This window comes from Lactuca saligna, chromosome 5 (assembly GCF_052625555.1).
Source record: "Lactuca saligna cultivar CGN05327 chromosome 5, ASM5262555v1, whole genome shotgun sequence".
Taxonomy (NCBI): Eukaryota; Viridiplantae; Streptophyta; class Magnoliopsida; order Asterales; family Asteraceae; genus Lactuca; species Lactuca saligna.
This window is the reverse complement of record NC_136421.1, coordinates 226,598,580-226,617,971: the sequence shown is the minus strand read 5'-3', so window position 1 is coordinate 226,617,971 and position 19,392 is coordinate 226,598,580. Positions and strand designations below refer to the sequence as shown.

Genomic DNA, 19,392 nt, shown 5'->3' with positions numbered 1-19,392 from the left:
ACAAGAAGGTCGACTGTCCAATGTTGAGGGGAGGAGCAGTGAGTGCACCTTCTCAAGTTACTTTGAGGATTACCGATGAACGAGAGGGTAGAGCAGGAGCCCTAGTGGAGAGGAGTCAGGCTTTGTAGTGTCAGACAGGGGAGGTTAGGACTCCAACGGGTGACATTGCGGGTGTGTATCTTTTGCTTTATTTTCAGTTTATATTAGTATTTATGTGGTTTGGAATCTTGCATCGATTTAGGTAAGCGCATATCTGGTTTATTTCTCTCCTTATGTTGGGTTATATCTTTAATAAATGTTGTGTGACATTCTCATGCCATAAATTATTAGTGGGTTAGTGAAGGGTTTTTCTGTTTTAGTGGGTTTAGAGTGTTCAATGTTATCTTGGTTTGCAGTCGAGACCGGATTAGGGGCATTGGATCGAAGTTCTGTGGTCAGGGTTCAACAGCTTGGTTATCTAGCACCATCAGGATTCGGTGGTTTCAGTTATTGTACTTGGATTAGCTTGTAGGGGCGCCAAGGGAAGTGGTCTATTACTGAAGTTTTGGTATGAGCATCTGTTATTTGGACTTCAAGAGTTGAGTGTAGTATCATTTCAAAGCATCTGGGGTTATCAGTTTTGTTGGGATTCGGGAAGTGTTTATCTGGTCTACGGGGGTTGTGCGTTCTTTTTGGAATGGTTTGTAATAGAACACTAACATTGGTAAGCGGATGTTGTTAGCAGATTGATCATTAGAAGGTAAGAATGGTTAGGAATCCTTCAATTCTCGTGTGCTTTAAGAGCTTAGTCGAATCAAAGTGGGGGATAATCATTCAGGTATTCAAGAACAGAAGCAGGTGTGAAACTTGGATGAGTTTCGCATCCCCATCAGGGAGGAAGGCAGCTCAAGTGGTTCTTTGGATTGAGGATTGTGTGAGTTGGGAGTTCGGAAAACTTCCCAACATTGGGTTCACGTCTTCTTGGTGTTTGATAATAGGCTTTAGGGGAACCCAGGTTGGGTTTCCAATCATGATTCGAGTTCGGTTGGGATGTTTGGTTAGGTGAGTGTTATAATTTGGTTGATGTTCAGATAGATAGATTAGCGGTAAGGCATTGGGCAATAGTTTGGCAGTGTGGAAGTGTTGTAAGACTGCGAGGTGGCCCGTAGCATTCACAAGTGATCAGTTAGTGTAGAAGTGTTGTAAGACTACATGGTAGACCGTAGATTTCACTAGTGGCCAGTTAGTGTAGATGTGTTGTAAGATTGTGGGGTGACCCGTAGCAGTCACTAGTGGTCAGTTAGTGTCGGAGTGTTGTAAGACCACGGGGACGCCATAACATTCACTGGTCCCTATTTAGCAGTAAGATTGTGGCAAATCTATGACTTTCTTGCGGATTTCTTTAGATGGCTTAGGTCAAGGTGAGTCTGTTTGTGTCTTTGGAGGCCAAGGGTATAATTGTAATTTGGTATTTAGGGTCTTTTATGGATTTCGGGTTTTGTTCGGGAGGTTTTAGCGCTTGGGTGTGTTGTTAGAAGCGTAGGGCTTCTCACCACCTTTCCGTGGATATAAGGTCCGTTGGAAACACACTAAAGACGAAGAATTTAGAGCCAAATTAAGTTAAGGGTTTTTAGGGTTCCATCAGTACGCGAGGCGTACTCATTGTGGATGCGGAGATATGAGGTTATTTGGTCGTGGGTCGTTTGTGAGTACACCAGACGTACTAAGGGGTACACGGGGCATACTCCCTTTAGAGCAAAACCCTACTTTCGGGGTTCCCACTCTATATAAACGACATTATACCACCACTATCGTCATTTTAAGTCAGGCACCACCTCTTTTGACATACATAAAACCCTACAGTGCATTGGGTGAAGCTTGGAGCTTGAAAGAAGATTCTTGGTGGTTTGTGCAAAAGAAGAAGAAGGTGGAATACTCAATCTATGGAGAAGAGCATATAGATCCAATGTTAGCTTCTCCATTTCGATACTTTAGAGGTATAAACTCTCTATCTTGGTTACTTTGAATATATCTACTTTTGGGTTGGTTTATGGCCATTTTAGTCCCTATTGCTTGGTCTTTGTGGGCTAGGGTTGTTTTAGGAGCTTAATCTAGTACATCTGTACATTTTAAGGTTCCCCAATTCCCAAAGGTGCAAGATTTGTGGAGTTTTTGAGTTCATGCATGTGCTAAGACCATCAATTAAGCTCTTTTAAGCTATAGAGCCCCGTTAAGCCATTCATGCTAATAAAGTTGCCAACTTTACTTGAAAAGTCATCCATAGGAATCAGTCTGGAGAGTTTGGAGCAAGGCCTGAGGTGATTAAGTGCTTAATATAGGAGATTAGGGTCCAGGGGAGTATGCTGGGCATACCTATTTTGTACGTTGCACGTACTTACCCCAAAGGTTGTACACTGGGCGTACCAGGTGAGTACGCAGGGCGTACTCTACCTTGTTGACCCTTCTTGTTTTGTTGACTTTTTTGGGCTCTGGACCTTGGACCAGGAGTTAGCTAGGGTTGACTATTCAGTATTTCAGGCTTTTTTGGATATCCGGCTTCTCGGGATAGGTCCATGATGGATTTGGGCCTAATTAGGGTAATTAGGCCTTATTGGACCTTGTGGTGTTATTTCGAGTTTGGGCTATCGTTGGGCGTGTATTGTTTAAAGGTTTTGTTGGGTTTGCTATGAATGTGAGTTTTGGTTTAGGAAATGTTAATGGGCTTCAAGGGAAGGCCCATGTGAGGGTTTGGGCTTAATTTGGAAAATTAGGCCATTAGTGGGCTTTATGGATCTTGTAGTTGGATCTTCCTAGTTTTGGGCTTGGGCCTCAGTTTTTGGATCATATTGGGTCAGGGGTAAAATGGTCATTTCACCTTAAGTATGGATTATGGATCATAGTTTGGAACCCAGTTGCTAATTGGGTGATATTTTGGTATTAATAGCTTGGGAAGTTGTTAGGGCAGCAACTAAGGATTTCTTTCAGTGAGCTTCTGCATTCGAGGTGAGTCTCCTCATTATTCTGTGGGTCGAAGGCACCAATGCTAGACTATTTGGTTTATGTATGGTAGGAAGAACCGGGGGTGAACCTTGGCATTTTGTATGAAAGACCAGAAGGCGGCTCCTGACAATTTGTATGAAAGGCCAGAGTCTGAGCTCTGGATAATGTTAGTTAAGTAGTTGTAGATTGTATGCTAGTTATCTTTGTGATACTTGCATGGAAGACCAGGAGTTGGCTCCTGGCAATTGTCTATAAGACCCATGGTTGTGGCCCCTGTCCTGGCAAGGAAGACCACGAGGCGATTCGTGGCATAATGGCAAGACTATGATTGACACATAGCACTCATATTGATTATGTTTATGTGTGATATGTATGGATAATATATATATATATATATATATATATATATATATATATATATATATGTTATGTAAGGCTCGTTTGATATGTATGGTATTTGGTATTTTAGGAACTCAATAAGCTTTGTGCTTACAGTTTGTGATTTTCGGTTTTAGGTATTTCCGGTTCGAAGGGAAAGGGTCCAGCTTGATCGCAGCGCATACACCCATTTTTTCCGTAATATGTGATCTTTGGGAATCAACTCTAATAATTGTTTTACTTTGAAATGCTTTTAGATGTTTGAATAAAGTTAAAATAGTGTTTTGGTTATTATAAAAATAAATTTTTATCCTTGGTTTTTGGGATGTTACAAAAGATGTTTATCATACATGACAACAACCTTAAAATAAAAGTAATATTGAAAAACCAATTGATGTTTGCACCTAAAAATGATATGTCAAATTTAAGTGAGGTAAAATTAGAATCTTTTATATGTATTCCTAGAGACGACCTTTAATCAAAAACTATCTAGATAAACAAAAAAAAATATTATTTTATTGCGATGTAAGTCCCTTTTTGTCTTAAAATTCTAGCTATGCCGCTGGCCACAATCTTGAAAAAAACCGTTGGTTCTATGTGGTGGTTGTGGGGGTCGTGGTGAACTAAAGTGACATAGTATCAATAAAAACTTATCCCTTCCCCTCATCTTCTTTGTCTTTGACGTCGATATAAATCGTAAGTAGTGGTGGTGTGGGATAGCTATGCAAATTAGCTCTGACCCGCTGGGAAACCCGTATCATTTGTCCCTATTGGGTATAGGTATTATTTGCTAAAACCAGGTCTATTCTCCGCTAAAACCGGGTCTGAGATCCATGTAAATAAAAAAATAGGGATGGGGTCGATGTCGGGTATCATATTCCCCAACTCATCTTGTCTACATATGAAAGTGTGTGTATGCGTGTGTGTGTGTGTGTATATATATATATATATGTGTGTGTGTGTGTGTGTGTGTGTATAATTTATGTTCTTACTAAATTCTCTTATATTTTTTATATCATTAATTATCTTATATAATGTCTTTCAGTTTTGTTTTTGTGATTGTGCATGTAGTAGACCTATATAAACATAGGGTCATACATGTATATATTATGTTTGTAACACCGGTTTTAGTTTTCCAGAATGGATCAACTAAAAACTTAATGGGATAAAATATGAGGTTTTTGGGAAAAACTCTATGCCACGACGTGATGCATTGATGACCACAACATAACATAGCTTTTATGGAACACGTATTCTGGTGAGCACCACAACGTGGCAAGAGGGTTGCCACAACGTGTTGGCTGCTGCAGCCCAATTCCATGAATTTTAAGGGTTTCTCCCATATTTAAGGACCTTAACTTTAGGCTTAGGTCATTATATTCAGCCTCCGACATCCTATCTTGAAAGCCTAGTCATATTGTGTGTTCTTGAGGTGTTCTGGCCACATGAAGGTTCATTCCTCGTTGTTTTGGTATTGAGCTTAAAGGTCAAGTTGCTTGCAAAGTGTTTTGGTGAAGAGATCAAGTGTAAATCTAGAAAAGTGACTTTATTTCTAGACCATTGTGAGTATATAGCTTCAACCTTGGCTTCTAGTTTGTTAGATCTAGCTTTTAGCATATTTATGATGGACTATAGTCCCTTTTTGGTGGTGTGATTGGAGTTTAGATGACTCGGACCCCTTCTATCCACTAAGGATTGTGTTCTGGACCTTTTCTTAATGGAAAGTTGGTAGCTTGACCTTGTCATTGGATCTATGTGTATTTGGTGTAGGATTTATGAAGTTTTGGACTTAGGGTTTAAGATCTTACTTAATGGTGACGTCTTATTGGATAAATTTGGAAACTTTATCCGTTAAGTCATTGAGAATAAGTATATTTGAAGTTTTGAGTATTGGTCTGAAAGGATTAAGTGCTTAATAAAGATTTTGACTCTTGACCAGAAACTACGATGTAGCCAAGAACCTGCCACGATGTGGTGGTCTCCTGCATGTCGTTTGTTTTGTCTGAACATGCCCATGACGTGGCCAATAGGTCTCCACGTTGTGGTAGTTGTTGACTCGCTTAACAATTGACTTTTGTGTATCGTTGACCATTGACAAGTTTGACTTGGGGTCAAACTTAGAGGATTTGGATTGTGATTGAGGATTTATCTCTTTTGGTGTTAGTTATTTTGCGGGATTGAGTAGTACAAGGTGTAAGAATGTTGTTGTGCTTCTTTGGTTCTTCCGTTCATGTGAGTTTTTTACTATGCCACATATCCCATTTATATATCCTTTGCATGGTAGGATATATGTACTGTTAGAGTACGAGTTTGCTAGTTGACTAGGTTAACTCCTTGTTATCCTTATGCACTTAGGTCACTTGGTGTCCTGGTATGCTAGACTGACAAAGTCTTGTTTGAGATTTATTTGATACTGCTAGGTGTCAACATTGGTTAGAGTATTGATAGTATTTATTGGTTGTTGTATATTTACCCTAAGAGATTGTATGCAATCAAGTTGGACAACCTGAGAACTCTTGTTCTAATGCCCGACTACATGGTTCTTGTCTGGTTTATTGCTTTTAGGTGGATAATCTATTCGAATGTCTATCTAATTTCGACTATGTATGGCTTTGACATTGTATGGAAGACCAAGATCTGACCCCTAACAATAGTACGGAAGATCAGGATGTAGCTCCTGGCAAAGGAGTTTGGGTTAGGCTCATTTATTTTTTAGGTGGGGCTTGTTATGTATGGTTGGGCGTGGCCCGTTACGTATGTTGGGCGAGGCCCGTTATGTATGTTTGGACGGGACCCATTATGGGTGTTGGATTGGGTCCATGAACTCTTGGGCTTGGCTCGTTACGTATGATATATGTATGTGGATAAGAGTTTTGGTTGCTAGACGTTAGAGTCGAGGATTGTATGTGGATGCATAGTATGTATTGTGGAATATGTGGTATACTAGGGAACTCACTAAGATTTATGCTTACAGTTATGGAGTAAAAATATTGAAGACTATTCGTGATAAGAGCTCGACATGACTGTATACTCGCATCAAAGATATTCGTTTCCACATTTTTGTAAACTTAATTTTGATAACGTATTGTTTTCAATTGATCAAATGTTATTCAATGATTTTTGAAATAAATATTAAATTGGTTAATCTATTTTAAAAATAAAAATCTCTTTGTAATTTTTGGGATGTTATAATGTTTCTATTATGATTTTAAATTTGCGATTAAAACAAGAAAAAATGAAGAATTTTAATCAAACATTTGAATATAATGATGTTGTTGAGTCTATAATGATATTAATCTAAGGGGATTTTTTAAACCGTTAGAATTTTTAGAATTCACATTTATTTTTCAGTAAGTTAATGCATTATGTATTAAGATTTTTTTTAATTAAATGTCTCTACCATAAGTTTTATTGATGTGTTGGGTACTGACCGGGGATGTTTCCAATTTCCAAAGGGGTGAGGATTTGATTCCTCACAACGGTTAGGGATGGGGACTTAGGGACGGTGATGACCAACCTCTCTCCATCCCGTTTTCATCATTAGAAGGAGAGGCGACACATGTTTAGTGATGATCAACGGTGGAGCTACCATTTTGTGAAGTGGGGTGTATGGTCCCACTTGGAGTGATTAAACCTTTTATATACATCTAACTTCTTTGCATTTATAGTTATTAGATATATGATTGTGCCCCACTTTACAAAAAGACAGACACCACTTGCATCAAGAAATAACAAATTCATTCATTTTTAGCCTAATCTAACTGCCGGTGTGCTCAAATACACTAAGAAAACAAGCCGGATACAACCGCCAAGTCGTCGGAAATCACTCCCAATTGCTGCAAAGCGCTAATAACGGCCAGAAAACTGCTCAAACTTGTTTAAAACTGTCAAAAACTGCTACACTTGCCGATAACTACCGGAAACTACTCAAAATCGCCGGAAAATGCTCTCACTAACGGACCCCAGTTGACCTTCTGTCTGGATCCGCCTCTGGTGATGATAGGAGGAGAATGATAACGGTGGAGGTTAAGCCATTGTGGGAGAAGTAGAGAGGCAACAGCCAGAGGTGAAGGCGATTGCCGAAGATGAAAGTCTGTTTTTATGCGCGAAAAAGGAACGAGACATTCTAGAGTACAAGTTTAGGTCATTAGTTTATAGCTTTTCTGAATTAGATTCGAGCAGAAGCTGGTCATTTTACACATACTTAATAGAGGCCCATTGATAGTAATAGCCGAAAAGACCAACCGTGTAGCATTTTGGAACCACGAGGACTATTGAAATAAATTTTTCAAAAGTTTGACTAAAAGAGGGTATTAGTGACAACAAGAGTGTAATTTTAATTTTCAGTATACAGTTATACACATTTAAAATGTGAAAATTTCTGATTTATTTATGTATACGTGATTTTGATTGTGTTTGATGACTTATTGTTAAATTCTAATAAATAAAATATAGAAGTTTTGTTAGGAAGTTAACAAAAAGTATTTAAAGGTCGAATAAAATATGGTCAGTTTTACCTGCAACTGATCACCAATGGTGATGACCAATGCATCTTTCTCTGGGCGAAACGATACCCAACCTTTCTTCGAATAAACATTGAACTCGGAGGATCCATGGCATGCGTGAACGCATAGCGTGTGAGAGTGTTCGGATCCTCTAATCAGCATTCGGATCATGTCATATGTCAAATTGTTCGTGTAGTGATCATCGTTTGTGATTCTGTTGAGATCCTCATGGTGCTTATGGAAGTAGCAAATAACTCCAGCAATTTGTTTCTCGCTTGCATCATCATCGTCGGATTCTGATTTTAGTGGAGTGTTCTTGAGCAGAACTTTTAAGATAATTCCAGAGATCTTTTCGATTTCGGAAGTAAGGATCTCGAGGTTTCCGCTGTAAGTGTTTAATTTCTGGATTCATGTTTTTAATTTGAATGAAATGAGTTAGTGAAGAGATCATTACCTGAAATTTGAATATTGAAGAGGCAAAATTGCCTCCATTTCCGACTTCAACGCATCGTCTCTACACCATACGAATTCTTCACTTGCTTCCCTCTCTTCTCCATGAAACTCCTCGAAGCCATACATCCTGTCAGCAGATCTTGACATCACAGCCTTTTTCTCCGGTGATAATTCGAATATTCCTTCGCCATATTTGGCTACAGAACGAACGAGTTGATTGGAGATTCCATGGTTAACAAGCTCAAAGCAACCGGTTTGTCCAATCACATCAAAAATGTTGGTGATGCTATGATCTTCCAACGAGTCCAGTGTTTTGTAGTCTAGTTTAGGAAGTTCCTGGATCTTTAGCTTTTGACGAGGGGAGACGCGATCCGGTAGGACAAGATCAGGTACACGGAGCGAGTGGTGAAGAAATTCTGTGAGAATCTCATCGTTGGCGACTGAAGATCGGCGGCCAGAGGCTACCGGCGATGGCGGTGGAGCTCGGAATTCTAGGGGATTGTGCTGGAATTGGAATGATTCAGGCTTATTCGCCATGAAAGGTATTGAAAAAGTCTGTAAATTTGATCAGATCAATCAAGTAGCAACAGCAAAAGCTTGTAATATATTTGTTTGAAGCCTTTATTTTAAGAATTCTGGGATCTTTTTGACTGTAAAGAAACTTTAGGATGAAGCAGCAATGATGGCATTTACCACCTTTTCTTTTCCGTCGATCCTTGTCAACGGAAAATATCAAGCTCGTATTCACCGCCGGCGATGACAGCATAATTGGGTTGGGCTTATATCTTCACACTAAAACATATTTTGGAAAATAAACAGGCTCATTTATATCAAAACGATTTCAATAAATAAAATAAAGTAATAAATTTAATAATAAACTTACTTTTTAATTTCAAAATTCCAAAATTAAAACTTATTACTTACTTTTCTTTAATTAAATTATTCGTTCAAATTTAAAAGATAAAAAACATTTCCATTATAATAAATCATTATTTTTCTTATTTTTTTTATAAATTCAAAATTCTTAAATATTTTGATCTTTATATTTAATTTTTAAAAAAAATTAACCAATGTAATACATAGGTCTCACAACTACTTTTAAATTAAGTTAATATTAAAAAACTTATTTGGAAATCAAATTTCAATATGAATGCACCAAAATACCCTTTCCAAATTAAAGATTAGCATCACATAAATTTAATTGGGATTAAACCTAATTAAAAATTACTAAACTCCTTTGACGTAATTTACTTTCTGTCGTCAATTACTTCTGGTTGCCAATTGTTCCTAGTGGTATCTTCAACTTATGACTACTCATTGTATTCAATTGCTTAGAAAATATCTTATTATCTTCCATTTTGATCCTATTATTTTATATGGTGGGAGGAATCATATATTTCATACATAATTATAGCCAATACCATGATCATATATAACATGCCACTGATACTATCCTCAAGGTCGATTTGTATCCATTCTCAAAGCCTGTGTAATGGTTAAAAGAAGAATTCAATAGCTCCTCCATTAAAACTTTACCTGAAGATGATAAACGGAATTACATATACATATTAATTGAATGAGAAAACAGAGATACCCATAATGTCTATTCTTTAGTTTAGGATTGAATTTGGAAAGGGTATTTTCGAAAAAAAAAAATAGAATTTTAAATTTTAGATTAATATTAAATTGATATAATCCAAATTAAAAATTAAGTTTGGATATAAACATGAGTTTTATAGTTTCCGAAGCACATCCCTATTCTAATAAAAGAATAAGTTTAATCTCCTATTGACAAGTATCATACAATTAGGACTACTCATTAATGTTATATATCACCTATCATGCCACTTGTTAATCTATTAATTATCAATTTCAAATTTTAAATTTTAAACCTCTAATTACATTAAATTAATAATTGATTCCTCATTTTAAATTTCTAAATTTTAATTTTTCACTTTAATTATATTAAATTAATAACATTAGATTGAAAAATAAAATAAAATTAATATAGATTATAAGGTGATATAACTTCACACATTTATTTAAATCATTAAGTATAAATCCCTTTATATAACTAAAAAATATTTCTTAAATAATAATTTATTTAAAATAATTGATTAATAAATTTGATTTTTTAATATAAAAATTTAATTAGTTTTATAACCGTGGTTCTCACGGGTTATAAACTAGTGTGTATATATATATATATATATATATATATATATATATATATATATATATATATATATATATATATATATATATATATAATTTTATAAAGATACAGAAGTGATATTTAAAGTTTCCAAGGATATAAATGAATTATCCCAATAAATAATATACTGACGCTCCAACAAGAAAAAAATGATGGCAAACCACACACCACAAATATTCATCAATTTTTATTGGAAGACATTTTTGCAAATATTGATTCGCAACCTCAAGATCCGAAAAGTCAAAGTAATGAAATTAACATGAATCTTGCTTATATGGTTAGCTTGAACTTAGTTCTTTTGATAAACAAAAACATTTTGAACATGAAGTTTTTTATCTCAATACATTTTGAACATGAAGTTTTTTATCTCAATGTTTCCCTAGTCTTGATTTAATTCATCATGGTGACCCATATGCTACTACATCTACTAGGGTTTATCACTGGAACTGACTACTCGCTTTTGGAATCACAACTGATATGGAATGATATTTCGAAAATTGAAACGATATGATTCGAACCAATTTTGGCTCTTTATATGGATCCGATTGTTGCCGACTCTTGTTTTGATTCATATTTATGTGGTGTCAACTATCCCTTTTTTCTTTTCTTTAATAGCTCATATACTATCATTTCTTTTCACTTTCAAGTTTTCATGCTCCGCTTCTCTGACAAGTACCGTTTTCTTCATATCTCTAGGCATCTTCTAGGGCATGCATCTATTGGAGGAGCTTAGAGGACAGTTAGATCTGGATATGATTTTCGACTTCCAAGAAAACATTGAGTGAGTGAAAAACTAATTTATCTTTTTGAGCTATCAAGAGAATTAACGTGTTAGTGTGCATTTTCTGTGAATTTTGCTATGGTTTTAACATATTTAATAATGTTGGATATGGTGGAAGGTGATAATTCCAATAAATTCACAAGTGGCAATGTGATAATAAGGTAAATCGGATGATGTAATTATCTTTCACCTTTCGCTTTTCCTTTGGCACCTATGTACCATCTTATCTGTGCCCTCTTATTTTCCTTCTATTTTTCTCTAATTCTTCAAAACCAAAAAACAGTCATAATCCTTTTTCTCTCATTTTTAATTTTATTTTAAAAATATATTTTATACTAATAGTATATTTTTTTTTGTAGATAATTAAAAACTATAAGTTTTAATATATATATATATATATATATATATATATATATATATATATATATATATATATATATATATATATATATATATATATATATAACAATTTTTTAGTATATATAAAAAGTAAAAAAGGAAAAAAAAACATTTATTAGTTGTTGGCCAATCAAAAAAGGAGAGAGTCCAAGAAGGCTATCCCACATAGAAAATATCCTCATTTAAACCGCACCCAGTATATGATATTTCTTTGTGCGGTTTTTGTCCTAATCATCAAACCGTACGGTGAAATATCACCATACCGTGTGGCCTAATATATGGTGATAAGGTGGTTGGTGGAAGTTGAGTAGATCCATTAATAAGAATTAGTGTTAGTTAAAAATAAAAGACTTCTAAATAAAAATGTCCTTTCAACTAATACTTTAAGCGCAAGTGATCACCAACCTAGCTGGTTGTGATGCATACTGGGTTATAGGCCTCAGTGGGTGAGGTCAAGAGTTCTACTCTTGGCTGAGCACATTTGGAGGATTTTCCTTAGATTGGCGTGAGTTCGATTCTTCGTTCCCTTTGGTGGTGAGTGGTGCCCCTCTTGGTGGCCCGCCAGGTATTCTTGATCCATCGGGTCGGATTACCTTCTATTTGCCGGTTAAAAAAAAACTAATGCTTTAAGCATTTATAATGGAAAAATGGAATTAAAGCTTGTTCGGAATTGGAAAATTGTTTACTGTAGAATGGTTGTCATTTCGAACAGAGATAAGAGTGATCACATTTAATAAAACCAAGCAATTTGATTATTTTAGTTTATTGAATGCTCTTTTTTTCCTTGTCATTATGCCACAAAAGTATAAGAAGTGATTCGTACACAATAGTTTTTTGTCACATACAAAAATTCATGCATTATATAGTTGTACAATACAACATTTTAAAACATCAATTGTTGTGTACGGAGAAAAATTGTTGTGTACGAATAATCTCCCAAAAAATATATGTTTGAACTTCAAAACATCATCAATCTGTCATTAGGAGCATGTTTATTCGACCATACATATCCACTTTTAAGACACATACCTAAACACCCATCTAATTTATCACGCAAAATTTCAAAGTTTTTAGGCCAGGACTGTAGATTGAAATATATATATATATATATATTCTAAAAATCCATTTTAAATTGTATATTAAAAATATATTATTATCATATAAATAAATTTTTAATAGTTTTTCTTGCAACGTATGAATGTGAATTATAAATGCATAAATTTATTGAAGTAGTTGTAATATATCTAAAAAAATATATGAATTAAATTAAAATCAAGTGAAATAGTTTAAAGAGGAGGTCCAGTGTTGTACGACACATCACACGCGCATTGGTTTAAGGTCTGAAGTTTTTTAAAAAACAAAAAGCTACAAAAGAGCAAGTGTTTTACATGTTCTGCAAAACACAGCAAAAAAAAAAATCTGAAATTGTTTTAAAAAAAAAAAAAACAGCCCAATATTATTGATGAACCATTAAGTTTGATTCGGAGATTTTAATCAATGTTTATATTTGTAATTGCAATAATGTGCGGATCCAACATGTTAGAACTGGAGGATACATGGGCGGATCCAACTTGTTAAGAGATACATTTGTTGGGCCATTAACTTTTCTAAAAAGTTGTCTTATCACGTTTACATACAATTATGGATCTGTGATTGTTTGTAAAATACAATAAGTGAATCGTTATAATATCTAACACAAATAAAGACTTCCATAGTTTTCAATAGAAAATTACAGGAACACGTTTACAAAATAATATTTCGACGATTAGTATAAAGACCTAATATTGAATTGTTATAATATCTAACACAAATAAACCGGTAAATAATAATGAGATTTATATGTTCGTTCATCGTAAATGATAAATGTTAACCAATTATAGGTTTCTTTCATAAATCAGTTTGATGATTCACTATCATGACTAATGAAAGAAAGGTAGACATAGTCTCTCCAGTTGTTGGACAAATTAAAAGACAAGTGCATAAAACTAAAACCAATCTGCTGTTTGTGTATTTGACTGTTCAAAAATGCACATAATGACTCATATCCTTGAAGGGTTTTCATGCCATTCTAGGGCTGTAAGTTTCAGAGTAAACCTCATGATTTAATGAGAGAGAGAGGGTTGCGATTTTGAAGTGTGAAATAAATAGGACCCTAGAGATCCTGTTTATGATGATAGAAAAAATTAGAATCCCAAAAATGAATCTGATGACTACGTCTGGTTTCTCATAGACTGCCACATGGGAATTTGAACGTTGGATATAATCCAACAAGTTGGTGCCACTATCCGGTATCTCATCCGAATTCAAAACATGAAGTTTATAAGATTTTTGGAGGTTTCAAGAAGATTCCATTTGCCTATCATTGATGTTCACATTGGCTGACATGTTGATCGGGTTGGTCCAATGCGATCCAACCCGAACCTTATGTCTCGCGTCCTTTGCCCAACTAAGTGCATTTATAGGCATAGGACTCATATCTTATCCTTCTCAAGAGAAAAATCTTATGAAGACAATTTATCTTCTTCCACCCACCAATATAGAACAATGAAAACTTGGCTGATTACAAATAATTCATTAAATTTCCAAACAGCTTCTTGCATTTGGTTTTATTATTTTCCAGTTGGTATATAATAAGACTTTTCTATTTTGTCTAGCCTTTCAAGATAACATATAAACAGACTCTTAAAATAATTAAGAATAAAACAATTAAGGTATCGGTCAAACCAACTAAATTCAGCTTGGTCCAAAGGTCATATTGTTTAAATATAACGAAAGTCGGTTTCATGATCCCATCTATTATATATTAATTAAGCCATTTGGTGTTGTTGACATTATTTTGATTAGATTCTAGAAACTTATTTTGAAAATTATGTCAACCTGATTACTATTTCAAATTAAACTCGAACGTAGTTTGTTGTTACGGATAAGTTGACTAATTGACCAAAGTTTATGAAGCTAAGATGATCACTGCTAAGTATAAATATGAAAGTATGCTCGACTTCTGTAGACACGCGAGCAAAAATAACCACGGGAAAACATCTTTGAATGAAATCTTATTCGAAATCCGATTCATATTTATTCTGAAAATTTCATTTATAAGTTATACAACTCATTCCAAAAATATATATATACAACTTTTGAATAATTAAATCCGAACAAACAAGTTTAATTTTTTTTTTCTCTGAATAGACAGTATTGTATAAAAAACAAGCAAATGGGCGCTAGAAAACAAGCAAAGTACATTGTCAAAAAACAAAAACAAACACCCACAAAAAATAACTGTTTAAGTTATAGAGTTAATATTTGGGGAAATTGAGTAATCCAATCCCCTTATAAATGACATTACTAACAAAAATGACCTTTTTTTGGGTAAGGTACCACATTCTCCGGAACGCATTGTTCCGGAGAGGTCTTCGGAATTTCGAAGTATAATTCCGAAACTAGAATACATTTTACTTGTTTTTATTTTATTTTATTTATTTTTGTGTGTAACATGTGGTTTTTCTTTTAGTATAAGTTTTGGTTTTATATAATGTATATGTTTTGCATTTGTAAAATCTATAAGTGCAATTAAAATCAACAAACAACTAATAAATACATAAACTAATAAATGGATGTGTATGTAGGTCAAATTACAAATACGATGTTTAAATTATCTTTATTCTTGTACCCAAAAAAATTTCTGCTTGTCGTTTTCGATAATCTATAGCCTATGGACCGGTTTTATCGTCTATAGAAATCGATTTCCTGGTGATCAACGCTTCCAAGAACCAACACAAAAATACCCCACAATCCCTAGACTGTCAATCTGTTGTGGTACGTCTAAGACATTTTCTAGGGTCATCTTGAAGCTCTCAAGTGTGATTGAATCGGTTGGTTCAGTACCTACTAGCAGTTTGTGGATGCGAGATCTCATACCTATAAACCAATCCTCATTTTCTGAACAGGCCACCATTCCAATGACTATCGTATATAGTCATTTTGAATGTCTTCAAATCCAAAGCACCCAAAAACCAATGAGCTTGTGTTATATTGATTGAGATGTAAAGCTAAAAAAGGATAGAAATAATTAATTCATATATAAAAACTTAGGTAATGTAATCTAAACAAAATTATATTGTATCACCCTCTGCCCAAGCTGGGTAAAATGATCTGTCAGTTATGTCACTCGAGTCAGATGTATCGGTGTTGGAAACTGATGACACAAGCCTCCATCGAACATCATCACTTCTATGCTCTAGCAACAATGAGATCCACATCATGATGTGCGGGGTTATTTTTATTTATTTATTTATTTATTTATTTTTTTGCAGTAAAGTAAATATTGTTATTAGAAGCATAGTCTCTAATGAGAACATAGTATTACTCACATTATATGACAATCATCCTCCATGACAATCCGCATATAAACGTGCCCAAAACTTAATCGTAGCAAAACCGATCAAATAACTATGACCAGACAACAACGAACCATCCCGTTCTTTATATACATTGTGTATGGTAGGCTCTAAAAGATTGTCTAACGGTGCTGGTTGTTGCCGTGTAACACCTTTCCTCTTCATTTGTATCCATGATGACTTATACCATACGGACATAACTTTTTGGTGCTTAGAACGCCTAAGAGGTGCTGCCGATGGTGTTTTGTATTCATCCCATAGAATCTCTTTTACATCTGACGAGTGAATACACAGAGATGGATGCTCAGGTCCATCTTTCAGCGGCTGTTCGGGGGTGCCTAACACATAATCATGCTCCCATAAGTCATCATCATTGTAATATATGGTACTAGCATCTGGCATGACGAGTGCCTATACGGTTCAATAATATATACTTGTAAACGATGCAAAAACATAGCGACCATAAATGATGAAATAATTAAAAATGTACCTCCAACCCCTTCCTTAAATTGAACTTGATCCTACATCGAACTCAACTTTGTTCGACTTCAAGACTTCATCAGTTGAAATCAGACTAATAAGCATTTAACTCATAAGCTATCTGATTTTGACTCATGTCGACCACCGACAACAATTTTGAATCCAAAACAATACCGTTCCCTTTTCAATCGACTCAAATTAAGTATAACCGAATCAAAATAGTTTCTAGATTCTACAATTGATCTTGATTTTAAATCATAGTCGAAATCGATATAAACCTCAATTAAAACCGACTAAAAAAAGGTTCAAATCTTTATCATCAAAACTCCAGTTCCATTAAGTCTAATCAATTTCGAATCAATAGAAACTCAATATTTAAACATTGATTTTCATTCTTACGATTTTATACACATCTTCGATGTTAATCTCATCCAAGTGATATCAGATGAAATCGACTTTAATCTACAATTAAAAGACTTTTGATTTCAAATTGTTCGAGAATAAATTACTTTTTGTTTGATTGTGAATATTGACTCAAAAAGTCAATAGCAGATAAAATCCCAAGATCCGATTGATGTATGATAACCATTCAAATGATTTGGGCTAAAGACTTAGGTTTGGCTATATGAACAATATAATTCGAGATATGGATCTCAAAAGACTTTTGGGCTGAATCAAGTATGACGAATACTTTGAATGAACAAAATTTTGAAAAGAAAAAAAATTGGAAACATGATTTTGATTTTTGGAATTTTTGATCTATACAAAAATAATTGGATCAACTATGGGGTTAAAATGGATCAGATCCAATGAAACAAATCGATCAAATATGAAAAACATAAAGTACGAAATAAAATCATGGACTTTTTGGAATCCATCAGAGAATTTGAGTTACCTTTTTGATGAATCGAGTTCCGTTTTCAACGAAAGAATCAAATTTAGAAGATCTTGGTTCTTTTGTTGGAATGAGGAAATCTCCAATTTGAACATTGTACCACCCATTATTCTTGATGTACAATAACATTGTACCACCCATTATTCTTGATGTACAATTCGTTCTTCGTGTTCTTCAACGATCCATGAATGTCTTTAAAAGAACCTTCAATACTTTTGGGTTTTGACATCAAATTCAATGTAACACTTGGAGATTGTTGCTTTGGAACCCAAATTTGTTTCACGGATTTCGGCTTCACAAAATTTGACGATTTTTGTGAGTAAACCCGCTTGTTTTTCGTTTAAGCTTCTTTTTCTTTTTCTTTCTCATCTTTTTGCATCTTGAAGACTTGATTTCATGAACAAACCCACTTTCCACAGCTTGATCATTTTGAGTTTGAATCAAATCTTTTGGAGTTTGATACTTGTGAATTTATTGGATCACCGAATTTCGATAAGAAATCATTCCTTCAAATGAATCACAAGAACATAAAATATCATCGGTTTGAACTCCAATCGAGCAAAAATCTTTTTCATCATAAGAATAAACCTGAACTCCTTTTTCTTGAACATCAAGAACGTTACATTGAATATAAGAATCGGACTTATGATCATTAAATATTAAATGAGTGAGATAGTTGTGTATAGATCTATATGGGATTGACAACCCCCACTTATGGTTGCTAGCCTCAATCACGACCGACGTGTCAAGGGTGACAATTGTCTTAACATTTTCATGACATCTAAAGAAGCATTGTGGTGGGCAACATTATAGTCGATAGCTCGATTATAAGGGCTCACTATAACATCGAATAGCGAAATTCTAGTACATAACACATTTATAAGTATGGTTATTTACTTTTACACTACAATTATAAGTATGGTTATTTATTTATACACTAAATTTATACGTATGGTTATTTACTTCTACACTTGATTTTGGATAATAAAATCACATGACAAGCCACACTTTTTATAAGTTTAGAAGTTATAGGAACTTCTATTTTATAAATACTTTTGGATACATACTATACACATACATTCTTCTTATACGCTGAAGGCGTACAAATACAAAACGTTTTACAAGGTAGAGATACGATATACACATAAGGAAAAACATCTAATTTTTCTACAATTAAACTCTTGTGAACTCAACAAATTTATGTTGAATTTTAAAACGACATGTAATCTCAGTAAACAATTAAGCTCGGATTAGCGCAACCACTTTTGAAGACAAGACACCAAATATCATTGCTTAAACTTTGTGATATTTGTAAGGGAACTACCCTATGTGATAACACACACAACTTGTAATGTATTTTGACATCAATTAACATTTGGATCATGTAACTTATCTAATTGTATTGTTTAATGATTGTTTATGTACTTGTGTTTCTACGTATTCAATTATTGTGATATTGTGTTCTCGTTCCACCCTCAGATGTTTCCGCCATTTGGTTTGGGTGTGTGACATGTATTGTGGGGAAGTGACTAAGCTTTGTGCTTACGGATTGTGGTTTAAATGTTTCACGTTTTCTTATATTAAAGGAGCGACACGACTCGATTTCATGACAATGGGAGATTTGTGCTCATGATAATTTTTGACCATACTTTGATAAATGTTTTAATATTAAATGGTCCTATTTAAGATTTTGTACTTGTGATTTGAATAAAAACTTCAAATTTTAATTGAAAATTTTGGATTGAAATTTGTGGCGTTACAAAGAACCCCCAAATCATAGTTGTTAGTTTAATTAGAAGTAGTTTATTTATTTAATTAAATTTCTTTCCATGTGATCGATCCTGACTTACCTGAGCTATAGTATAATCTGACTAGGTACACTACTTAAAGGTGCTTAGTTAGTAAGAGTT

The 19,392-nt window shown here is 34.3% G+C and overlaps 1 protein-coding gene across 1 annotated transcript in view; it reads right to left on the bottom strand.

Moving 5' to 3' along the window:
- Nucleotides 1-9,039, bottom strand: part of LOC145045649 (1-aminocyclopropane-1-carboxylate oxidase 1-like) — a 30,782-nt gene extending 21,743 nt beyond the window's left edge. Inside the window, exons 1-2 of the mRNA XM_078993973.1 lie at nucleotides 8,317-9,039; nucleotides 7,875-8,247 (exon numbers count right to left, since the gene is read on the bottom strand). Of these exons, the coding sequence (XP_078850099.1) occupies nucleotides 7,875-8,247; nucleotides 8,317-8,852 (909 nt within the window). The 5' untranslated portion in view covers nucleotides 8,853-9,039. The remainder of the gene's footprint in view (nucleotides 1-7,874; nucleotides 8,248-8,316) is intronic.
- Between the last annotated feature and the right edge of the window lie 10,353 nt (nucleotides 9,040-19,392).